The 12,769-nt window shown below is 38.9% G+C and overlaps 1 protein-coding gene across 3 annotated transcripts in view; it reads left to right on the forward strand.

Moving 5' to 3' along the window:
- Positions 1-12,769, forward strand: part of LOC131678649 (inactive serine protease scarface) — a 191,160-nt gene that overhangs the window by 23,119 nt on the left and 155,272 nt on the right. For 2 of the 3 annotated variants that reach the window (XM_058958888.1, XM_058958889.1), the window contains exon 2: positions 11,725-12,649. In XM_058958888.1, the coding sequence (XP_058814871.1) occupies positions 11,725-12,649 (925 nt within the window). The remainder of the gene's footprint in view (positions 1-11,724; positions 12,650-12,769) is intronic. The other variant, XM_058958890.1, reaches the window with a different exon arrangement.

The raw sequence follows: 12,769 nt of genomic DNA on the forward strand, positions 1-12,769 counted from the left end.
CAGGTTAGAAAAATTTCTAATCATATGTGAGAGGTTTACCACTACGCTTTCCCCACTCCATTCAACATTTTTTTTTGAAATAGCGAGTCCGAAAACTTTGCTGAAACCATTGAATCTTGAACTGAATTTGTTTGAAGAATGAATACTTTATTTATTTATTTATTTATACTGGTCATCGAGTTACTCGTACAGACAGTTTCTTAATTAATATTAATTCTATGTTTAAAGGTAGTCTAAGTTATAAATAGTTATATATCACTTCTAGGAGGATTAACCGCCAAAACTGTTTTATTAGAAGTGGTGCTGCTTAATGTTGTAATATTTTTAAAAGTTACTACACATCCAAAGTTAACAGTTTCGAAATAAGGCGACCGAAAAAAATGCTTTCGCGCAATTATTTTACTTTTCCTCACTATGAAAATTAACAACCCCAGAACGAGTCCTCTTACACAAAATGTTATTACACTTTCAATTCATAACTCAATCCTGCCTAGAGGTTATTTATATAATTGATAATGCAACAAAAATCAAATGCTTATAAAAACCGATCCTGACCTGCTACGGACAAACGAAAAACGTAATTGTTCATCATTTTCTGCCTTTCAAAATATAATTGTCGTTGTCATAGCATTGTCAAAAAAAACATTTTTACAAATATTGAAATGTATGGAATTTTTCGATGAACAAGTTTTTGTTTATAGGCTTAATCAAACTTCGCTTCCCTTTCGAAACTTTGTCCCTAATCCATATTTCGGAACATCTCATGACAACTATGGGAGCTTGGCTTAGAGATCAATTATAAGGTCCAATTCCCACAATTTTCCAAAAGTCCTCATGATTCCTAAAACAATAGGTTCTTAAGGAAGTGATTAGACGATATACTTCCAAAATTATTATTATTGAAATATTAATTAAATTAGTCAGCCTTAAGTTTTTTTAATGCAATTAATTTTGATTTATAGGGGGTATTTAGTCCCCAAAATCCCCTCCCCCTGGCTACAACACTAGTATTATATTACTTCCTTGAGATTAAGATCCGTTTTCACTGTTAAGAACAGTTCAACGTCTACTGTAGGTCAAAGAGGATTTGGTGTAAAGTCCATCGATTATTTCCCCGCTTTACAAGTACTTTTATTTTCTGTGGCTGGTTCATTTCCCTACTCGGCTGGAGGCGTCGATATATAACTCTTTGTGAAGATCGATTTTTTTTGTTAATAATATATTAATTTCGATTTGTTGTGAAAAAGCGTGAAATTTCAAGGTCCAACCGGAAAATCTTCGCGGGCTTCCAGAATCCTTTCCTCGGCCCCTTAGGAGTCTGCGGACCCCAGGTTAAGAATCACTGGTCTAGAATTAGCATACTAAAGTTAAGAAGGTTTGTTCTGTGGCACTCTAAAACCCTATATAAGCTTACTTTTTCAAGTTTTTTGGCCTTTTCCATCTAAAATTCGGAAAGAAAAGTTCAAATTCTTCAGTATTTTTTTTTATTACAAGCATTTAAAAACTATGTCCAAGACATTCACTTTCTATCTCATCAGTAAAAAAAAGTTTATTTAGTTGGACCATAGTAAGTCAAGCTAAACTTTAATATTTATCAGATAGTGGGGAATATTCGATGGTGTGGTTCCTAGTGACTGAAGTTCACGTCTACGGCATTTCTGACTGTGCAGCTATAGTGCTATAGTAACGACGAAAGCGATGTTCAAGGAACCAGATTGAATGCCCTCAGGTGTTGTCAGGAGACACCGAAAATGTTCCACCGCCGAGGAAAATAGTCTCTGACTCGTGCAGGTGAATTGCGCACCAATGATTCGATGGTAACACATTAAAAATGTTATTTTTTATGATTTAGTTTTTATAATAATATATTAAAGACCTACGGCTCCTACAAGCTCACGTATCGAGCCGTGTCAAATAAACGAACTGGAACTGGACTGTTTATTGAAGTCAATTATTAAAAATCTTGTTTACAAATTTTATTTGACAAGCACAAATTCCAGCATAACGACCTTGAGCTAATCGACGGAAGGGTTAATCTAAACAGTTTTTGATCCCGCTGTGCCTAAAGATGACGCAGTGCCACCCGTGCTTTGGGACGGCTTTATTTTTTTGTAGTAAATTTCATAACCATTACAATACGTGCTCCAACAGTCACCGAAAGAACAGGTTCTATGGTGTGTCTAGGAAGTGACTAATTATTATGACATAACATCACCGGCTTAACACAGGCACGGAAATACCTAAACGTACATAATGTGATAATCGTTCTGAATAGTAAACATACTATTAAGGGAGTAGCTTTTTATTCGATTGATGCCTAATAAAATGTTCTTTTTTATTATCAGTGATTTACATTAAATAAACGATTTTTTTAAATATTACATAATGACAGATGATCGTTGAAATAATTATTTTCTAGCTTGTTGTTCAGCGGAACTAGTGAGATTGAGCGCTTTTGCTTCGAAATGAATTTCTGTATTTGCTGTTGACCTAGCGATGACATGGTCGCTTCATTAGCGGTTACGGCACTACAGTTGAAACCAGATGGGATATTTTGTTATTTTATTGATTTCTGCTTCATAAAGTATGTGCATGATTGAATTCAAAGAAAATTATATCACACGATACTTTTTGTTCCCCGTTTCTCTTATTTTGACATATTTTTATAATGAAAATAACTAGAACTTAAACCGGTATTTAAAGGCTCTCTTAGATTGAGTTATTTAAAAAGTACAACTTGTCGAGAATTTTATCAGATTCAGGATCGTTTTGCTTTCATTATTTCTCATGATTAAATTTGATACCAAAGAAGTCATAGAAAACGTTTGTTTTGTCTACTAGTTAGAGCTTCGGCTACAATTCAAACTTGAAAGCAAAAAAAAAATATTTACGACTATGTTTTAAACATCTCGTTTCGATAATTGTGGGCTATTTGATAGCAATCAGCCGGTAAGGTCCCCGTCGTGCCAGCCATATATTTACCGTTCGGACAAGGGTCTGAATTCGATTGGGACGGTTGGCGAAAACAAAAAAAAACAAACCGCGCAGCGTCTCAGCGGCACCGCGGATCCCCCAATTTCGTGCTCCATCAGACCGAACTTCATAGACCGAGCCGGTGCTGTTAGTTCAGAATGACGTATATTTCATAACAATTTCGCGAAATTTGGTCTTCCAATTAAGTCGCCCGTTAACTGCTTTTTAACTAGCAAAACCCAAACTAGCAGAAAATCATGGGTTGGGCAGGAAATGAGAACGCTACTGGACACAGCCTGGGCCGAAGTTAGTGTCCACATAAACGGTCTGATTTTCCGATATCGATAGCAAATTACAACATATCCTACTTTAGGCGCCTCGTGATCTATGGCTGTTCGTTGATTTCGGTGCATTTTTCTGATTTTCGGATGAATCTACCATCAATTCAGCCGATCGGTCCAAGTTTCTCAATCTCGTACTTTTTTCAACCATGAACAACGAATAACAACTTCTGTGACGGTCGTCGTGCATTAAGTAGCCGCAGCTATTGGCGCACGGCTGGGGCGGTTGACCCTGAACTTCACACATCTTTCGATTCTCCCACCAGACCAGAAGATCGGTCCAAAACGTGTTTCCCTTAATTTAGCGTGGCGACGTCAACCGTGTGTTTTTAGAGAACCTACATCAATTTCATTGTCATCCCCACGAACGATAGACGAACGGCTTAACGACGACTAGGTGATCGGGCCATCACTTTGCGATGAGCGGATGGTGTTCATTTGGGTGTAGTGTTATTTGGAAGCCATCTGAAAACATGTACCAAAAAAAGCATGATTGTTTGAAGAAAGATCCCATCAAGACCCTCGAAAGTGATGTTCAGGTGCTATTCAGGGGCGCAGAGTGGATAAGAGACTATTGACAATTTTCGAACCAAATTAAGGTTCATCACAATGTAAAGTGATGCTCGGTACGAGCACATCAATGGAGGCCCTACAGGGAAGGACTGTTTGTTGAATATGTTTTATCGCGTCGTAAATTTGATTTTGTTTATCGAGGTTTTGCTAATGAGCGGCATAAAATTAATTTTCTTTTGTTAAAGCGAGTTGTTTGAGGCGATAATAAGTTTTAAGAATTTTGATTTCGAAACACGGAAATAACAATACTGTTATTAAAATGAAATCGAACTAATAATGAAAAAGCTTCAATAAAGCTAACGCGCTACTTGAATGTTATTATGCGATTGTTTATAAATTGGTCTCAATAATACAACAGAATTGTTTCCTCAGGTTTTCTACGGTTTTGAAATGGTATTCTTTTTAAGACTTAATATTGCGGCCAATTTTATAACAATAGCTTTGTAGGTGGAATATCAATATAACTGAACTATTGGCAATAAGTGTATTCCACATCACTTCTGTTGTGTCCTTACTAGTAGCCTTCCATAATTTTGTTTGCATGTTGTTGCTAACTCATTTAGTCGTATCGTATCACCGAAATTAAAACAAATAAACAGTACAGACCAAGTCTAACCACATAAATTAGCCTTACAATTAGGCGAATCGCTACAAATTTTTGTTATTGTGGTAAATTGAAGACAACGGAGAGATACAATTGCGATATTCTCAAGCAGGAAATCTGGAGAGTGTGTGCGTTCACCAAAAAGTGTTTTTACTGTTCAATTTTGATACATAGGGGAAACTGGGGCTATTAAGACAGTGGGGGTAATTCGGACCTCCTCGATTTCTCAGAAAATAGCAAGACTTTCTAACTATCGTACATATTCGTGGAACCGCTATTCTGAAACATTAATTTTGAGAGCTGAAGTTGATCCTTTGTTCTTTGTACAAAAAAGATACAAAATGTTTCGTTGTTTTGCCATTCTCAAAACAAAAATCATTATAATGGAAAAATCGTGATTAAAGCAACGAAAAAAGTTAAAAAAATAAAAGATTATTGTTTTGGAAAGCTTGAGGCTCCTATTTTATGGAATGATTTTTGTTTGGGTGAAAACAGAGATATTTTCGAGACGCTCACCACTTTTTTGCGATATGAGCGTACGGGGCTATTTGGACCCCTTATTCTGTCAACCACCGTTCAGCGGCTTGCGGCTGCGCACACGATTGCATACGCCACGGCAAAGAAAATACATGGGCCGCCAATCGACAGCTGTGACATACCAGATTAAGTCTTAAGGAGTGTCTCTTGTAACTACTTCATAGATAAGGGACCATCCATAAATGACGTAGCATTTTTGAGTGATTTTCAACACCCCCCTCCCCCATCGTAGGATTTCGTCACAAACCTCTAAATACCTCCTGGTAATTACGTAGCTTGACGGTAATTCTCCCCCCCCCTTGTCACCGTAATTTAAAAATAAAAATAAAAAAATCGATGTTACTTATTCCCCTTTAAAAAGCTACGTAGCATGACATGACCCCCTACCCCACTGTCGTCACACATCATCACAAAATACAAAACTCCTCCCTCCCCCATATAATGCTACGTCATTTATGGATGATCCCTAAACATAATTTCATCGTAAAAAATTAAAGAAAAATGACGGGCTGAATTGCCCCGTAGGGTGGTCCGAATTACTCCTATATTGTCAAAAGGCTAAAAAAACGTACAGGTTTGCAAATCGTCGCCTAGCGCTGCCATTGAGTGGTGCAAATGTACTTTTCATGGCACCAAAATGTAGATGAGGTTTCAAACTAACAATTAGGACTTTTGACCGTTAATTTTGTTTCGCATCTATCCACCTACAAGGGCGATTTGCTTAAGTAGGTCCGAATAGCCCCGGGTTCCCCTACTTAAATATCGGTTGGAAAATTTTAACTTGTTTGAACTCAAAATTGCTGAAAATTTGAAGTTTATCCAAATCAACTTGAATTCTCTGGAATCACCGGATTTTTCAGGAGTTGACGCTCTATGGCAAGGAGCTGTAAAATAAAAGCTACGCTACCCTGCGGGAATTACCCACACAAGCAAAGGCGGTAACCTGATTTTACGAATTAGGCGGAACTGTCCCGCATTTCAAATCGGTGCCCGCATGGCCAGGCGTCTCGGAAAGTGTCCCATATTTTCAAATATACTGATTATATTTATAAAATATCCAAATTGCACAAAACACCCAGGTTTTGAGTCATGCTACCTATTCTCCGAACAACGGGGGTCTGTTATCGAGAAGGAATGGAATTGGCTCGTGGTAGTGTCTGATTGGTTTGTAATAATTAAGCCTACCGACTAAACTTAAACCTTTTTCATCTCCCCATCGTCATACATCCGGGGCCACCGTTCGGTGCTACTTCAGTAGGGATTTTACCCATGCCTTTTAATTTTCTGTTCATCGTTGGCTTGCTGTCCAACCTTCTCGGTATAACTGACCTGCTCAGGTCTTCTGCAAATATTGTCACCTGTTGAGATACGAACCGATGTCGACCATAATGACACCTCGCAGGGTTTCTTATCTGTCTTGGCGCTACTCGTTCCAATTTATCTGCTCGCTGAGAATTTCTCGACGGCGGTATTTCTCCCGATAGCGATACTCATTTTCGCGATCTATTTAGCTGCCAGCCACTTCGACGGAAATTTCACCGGCGGTGAATCGGCAAACAACGGTATCTCAACGATTACTTCGTGTTTTCCTTCTTAACTCCCGTTGCTAACCCGCTGACCGACCTGTGCTGTGTAACTGGTCTACTGACAGCTAGTGCTGATAACGAAACTTGCCGAAACGTGTGCATAAACGGCTTGCAGTATAATTTCTTCCCTGAACAGGAAGTTAATAAATTTTGAAAAGTGCTCAGCCGTCAAGTAATTGACAAAGCAAAGAAAAAAATTCTTTTTAAAAGTGAAAAAAGCCTCATGGGAGGGGTTTGAGCCCCCAAAACCCTTCTCTTGCGCACGGGCCTTAACAAGTCGAAATTTTTTGACGGGGTCCGGACGCCCCGGACACTCCTCTTGGATCCGCCGCTGGTTTCAAGTGTTCCATCGTCGACACATAGCATCTCAAGTTCGTGGCTGTGGCTCCTAGATAGCAGAGTGGTTAACATAGCCAACTAGAGACTGGGAGATCGCAGGTTCGATTCCTGCTCGAGGACTTATCTTTTCTCAGTGTTTTCAATAGAAAATGAATTATCACCGTTCGCGTCATTATTTCTGTTATTATTTTCCATTGGACATGTTCATAAAAACCCTGGAAAAAGGAAAAAAAACATGGCTCACATAAAAAACAAGGAATATATAAAAGGAAATGATTGTTCACATTAAAGAAGCAGATCGAACGCTTAGCATGGGCAAACTCATTTGTATTTAGGTATGGAAATGCACATACAGTTTAATAAGTGCTTGTATACGCTTGTTGAAATTGGTCAAGAAGTAATCATCCGCCTTGAAGAACAGCTCATGAAATGAAGAATGATAAATATTATATTATTATTTATTCAACGAGTATATAAATATTGCTGATACATCCATGTGAATACAACACAACATACATTGTATAACATTCCGCTGACACAAACTCGAGGAGCTGGTGTTTCAGCTCGATGACACAAACTTACCACATGTTTGCATTACTATTCTTTGACTTGTCTTTCAATGTATAATATCTCCTGCAATTTCTGTCTCTGCCTTCAAATTTTGTATGTTTTCCATTGCCAGGGCTCTAGGCCCAGGGATAAATAAACTGTCCTGAAAAGTCTCAGCTTCCAACTTCCCGTATAACATTAATTGAACTCCATATTTTCCATTCGGATCAAAGATAATCCGCTAAGTATTCTAAAGATTTTGAAAGAACTGACGCAGACATATTCAACAGTAATAGACATCCTGAAAGTTCGTCCAGATATGTTCAAAATCGCGGTATTCTGCCTGAAGCAAGCAAATTACGTTAGTGGCAACAAGGCTTGTATGAAAGATTACCGCGTCTATATGGCTGCTCACAAAGTTGAAATCGATGACGGGGTCACCGCTTCGAAATCGTACGTCAACCTACTGAAGCACGGGATTGGCTGTTTCAAGGGTTTCATTGAGCGATGGGTTTTGAATGGGAATCGCACTGGATGGGACAAAATTGTGTGTCACTTCGAACTCGTCCCGGGTCACCTTTCGTGTATAATTACGTCTTCTTCCACAAAAATCATGTGCCTTTTCGGCTGTTTGTACCGAGAATTATGAGGATGACTCTTGCATTTAAAATGCTGCAAAATTGGTGTGGTGGAGAGAATCCATATGATCTATATGCATGCCTCGTGTACAAACAGTGCCCTAGGAATCTATAGTATTTCCTTTAGAGACGATCTAAGCACTCTTGCAGAAAAAGCTAAAAAGAACTACGACACCCACCAATTGACTAATCATGATGCTATCGTGGAAAAGTGACACTCTGACGATCTCCGTGTGGGAATCAGCCAGTTCAAACAGCAGTTGGGGTAAGAACCTGACTCAGTTTCTCCTCAAGAAAAAACGGCATTAGTTTTACAACACTTTGGTAATTAAATTTTCTTCTTTTCCAGTGTTCAATTTATTTGGAGATGGCAGATTATCTTGACTTATTTCATGATTTATCCACACTTATTTTACAAAGCAGATCATGATTTCAGCGCCCTTGGCGGGGCCAACCTTGCCAACCGTACACTGTGTACCTTACTTATTTAAGGAAAACTTGGTGGTCCATTTTTTGAAAATATGGACATAGTATCATCAGTTAACAAATAGCCAAAAATAGGGACAAAAAATGACACAAATAGTTGTGCAGGTTAATTTTGCGTAATCTGTAACCTCTTATTTAATAATTATAATAGTGCAATACAGGTCCCACAGAAAAAATTATTTCACAACGTTTATTACGATTGTTTACAAGTACTCTCTTACATTATTTTCGATTTAAATATTTGTGTATAATAAACAAAGGAAATATCTGCGTTATTTTTGACAAAAGCAAACACGTTAAAATTTAATTATAAGCCAAATTATCATTTTTTAAATATTGACGTAAAGTAGCCCCCGATGACGGAATGTTATGTATTTCTTTATAGTAGTGACTAACATTTTAATTAACCCTCAAAAAGGCAACCGGGTCTCAGAGGCCCGGCACGTTACAATTTTTTAGTTACAAAAAAATGTGTATGCAGTATAAGCTTGGGCATGGAAATTTTGATAAGTAGCTTTGAAATCTATAACAAAAATAAAAAATCGTGAAATTTTCATCTATGGAGTGATGCGCAGCTATGTTTGAATTTTTTACATGCACAAAAAGGCAAGCCGGGCCTGGCAGGCCCGGTATGCATGCAATATTTACTAGGAATACCACAGGTTTTATACATTAATATTTATCTGAAAAAAACATTTTGATGAGTTCATTTTCATATTAGCAGGAATTTTTTTCATGTTTTGATTGATTTTATCTTTTTACCTTTTCTTATAAGAAAAAAATCTTGAAAGTTTGAGCGAATTCTATACATTTCTTTTATAAGAAATGTAAAAATAGCATGCCATAATGACGTGTGTCATATTTTTTGGGTAAATACTTTTATTTCACCCACTGTGGTCTACTTGACAATTATTTGGATACAACGTAACCTAACTCTGTCGTTATTGTCTATTTTTGTTGACTATTCTTTGTGTTATAGTTGTCGTAATTATTCAAATTGTAGGATCTAAAAGCAACAAAAAATTGAAATGGCTATAAGACGATATGCCATATGTTTTCAATCGTCTCAAAGAATCTGAAATAATGGAAGAAATTCGAGCAAATTCAACAGCAGACGATTCTGAAACTGATTTGCAAAGCGAGGAAGAAGATGTGAATGATATTGCTTCCGACGATGAATCTGATGCAGAAAATATTCATGTACTCCGGTTATGCATCAGAAGAAATTAATAGCAGCCCAGAAACATTTATTGGTCGTGTTCAAACGAAATGGAGCTCAGAACCAATCGACAGTCGACGTGATCTTCGGAGTGCTCACCTTTTGGAAAAATTAACCTTTTTACATCCATCGCCTTATACGCTTAAATCGAGATTTGCTGCGCGTTCGTACTCATCATCCTGTAATTCCGGAACCGGAAGTCGGATCAATCAGAAATTCAACAGCAGCCAATGGGAATGCTGTACCTTTCATTTGAAATCAAGTTTGTAAAAATCGGTAAAGAATTCGCTGAGAAATAGGTATGACATTATCTTAGGAACTTGGTAAGTTCCCCCGGGGCATCAATGGGAATGCTGTACCTTTCATTTGAAATCAAGTTTGTAAAAATCGGTAAAGAATTCGCTGAGAAATAGGTATGACATTATCTTAGGAACTTGGTAAGTTCCCCCGGGGCATCAAGAACCGCCATAGCTGGCCAATGTGGTCGAAGTGCCTTCGGTGGGTCATTAATGATCATGCAAAGCCAAGTAATGTTGCACATATTTTAATATATATTGCATCATTTGGACATCATGGTGGTATCAGTTTCTATGGAAATTTGCTGTGTGATTGTACTCTTCAACACGTAACTCCAGAACCGAAAGTCGGATCAATAAAAAAAATCAATAACGACCGATGGGAAGGCTGCACCTTTCATTTGAGACTAAATTTGTACAAATCGGCCCAGCCACATCGGAGAAAAATCGGTGAGATTGTTTGCCACACACATACATCCATACATACATACACATACAGACATTTTACGATCTCGACGAACTGAGTCGAATGGTATAAGAGATTTGGCCCTGCGGGTCTCGGTTAAAAAGTCGAAATTTCGACCGATTGCATAACCTTTCTATATGAGAACGACAAAAAGGAGCTTGAATTTAGACGGGCCTGAGAGGCCCGGCTTGCCCTTTAACGTTAGGATTTTAGCTTGCCTTCACAAGGGTTAATGTTTTGAGTAATATTGAATGAACAAAATATCCAATCGCCCAAATACCAAATTATTGTTTTATTTGGTAACCACGGAGATGGCAATATGAGAGAAATGCTGGCTGAGACTCAATGGTTCCTGCTTTAAAAAAATTAAAGGGCTGTGTCCAAGACAGGACTACGCCTACATTGAAAATGCTGATTATTTCATCTGTATGAAAATATCAAAATTTATAGGTGTGAATGAAATTAAAAACTCGTGCAACCCAAAGGTTATATGATAGCTTATTGGAAGTAATTTATAATTATTTTTTGAATATGTAGTTTGAATTCACAGGGCTGCGTGTGAATTATATGTAATCGCCAAGTATTCTCGTCACTGTTTTCGAATCTTATGCTTGCAAGTTAATGACAATTTACATTACAATTCAAATTATTTTAGATTATTTATATTTAGAAAACTTAAAATTATAAAGCATATATTATAGTACAAAAAAATAAAAATCACCCTGTTTCGCTGCATAGAATTATGGAAATTTTTCAGACACCTGCCCAGATGGTTTGGATGACAATAACAAGGTTCCTCAGCAATGTCATTAAATTCTACAGATTCACATAGCTTCCTACAGATTCATTAGCGTCACACGTGTGAACGCTCGTTTATGTCTAAGGTTAGAGCGTTAAAATTAGATCTGCTGTGGGAACCCGGCAGACTTTATAACCTGCGCGCCCAACGAACTATCACTCCACACGTAAGCGTGGGCACCGCTTCTAAAAAAAACTAATTATTCGCGTGCGTGTGTTCGCATTTAGAAGCACTCAAGAATTTCACGCGATTTTCAGCTATTTTTGATTCGTTCCGCAAAACTAACGATCTTATTTGTTTTCTTTCCTTCTCTTACAGATGAACCACAGAGCGAGGGCCTTTGTGGGCCTGCTTTGTTTGGGACTAGCGACGGCGCAGCTCAACTACCGGCCCGAGTTTATCTCGGCCGGTCAGGGCTTTCAGTCGGCCGGGCAATATCAAAGTAAATTAATTTTCAAACGACAGGCTGGTGATGGTACTGATGTCATACCGCATGATATGAAAAAGCAAACTACTTTCTGGTGGGTTGCGCCAGATGCTCCTTTCAAGGCTACTAAAATCGGTGGCGGTGTGCAGGAACCTCCACCTGGTGCGCAGGATGGGGCAGCAGCCGGGGCAGCTGGTGCTGCTGGGGCCGCTGGGGCTCAAGGAGCTCAAGGGGCAACGGGAGCAGGTGCGGGACAGGCTGGGGTATTCGGAGCTACTGGATTCCAGTCTTCGGCATTTGGGGCTGCTGGTGCAACAGGGGTGACACAGACGGGTGCATTTGGAACCGGTGGTCGAACAACTATTTCCAGAACATCAACAGCTACCACGAGAAATTTTGGAACGGGAACGACCGGAACAGTTGGACAGGTAGGCCAGGCAGGTGTAGTAGCGGGAGGTACAAGAACCAACACATTCACATCTACGAATCAGGTAAGTTCGGGAATCGGTGGAACCGGAACTCAGTCGGGTGTGACCGGAGGAGTCAGAACGACCAGCAGCTTCAGCAAGACATCGTCAACTACGGCGACCGGTGTAGCCCCAGTGCCTGTCCCGACTCAAACCGGCGTCCGCACGAATACCGCCACCACAATTTCTAGAAATACTAACACGGCTATTACTACCACTAATACGCAACAGCAGCAGCCGCCTCCTTCTCAAACTAACATCGCTACGACTTCTACTACTGGAACAGCTACTAGAACCACTACAACAACCGGACAAGTAACCGGTGGACCGCCTCCTCCTATCTTGCCATGTAATTAAAGCTTTCTCTCAAGCTTCGCTTTGCTTTTTTCCTACTAGTTGATCTAATGGATCCAAGTAAATTCTAATCTTCCGTCTCTTCTTAACTACATTTCACGATTTTTGCCCATCC

Source organism: Topomyia yanbarensis, chromosome 2 (assembly GCF_030247195.1).
Source record: "Topomyia yanbarensis strain Yona2022 chromosome 2, ASM3024719v1, whole genome shotgun sequence".
Classification (NCBI taxonomy): domain Eukaryota; kingdom Metazoa; phylum Arthropoda; class Insecta; order Diptera; family Culicidae; genus Topomyia; species Topomyia yanbarensis.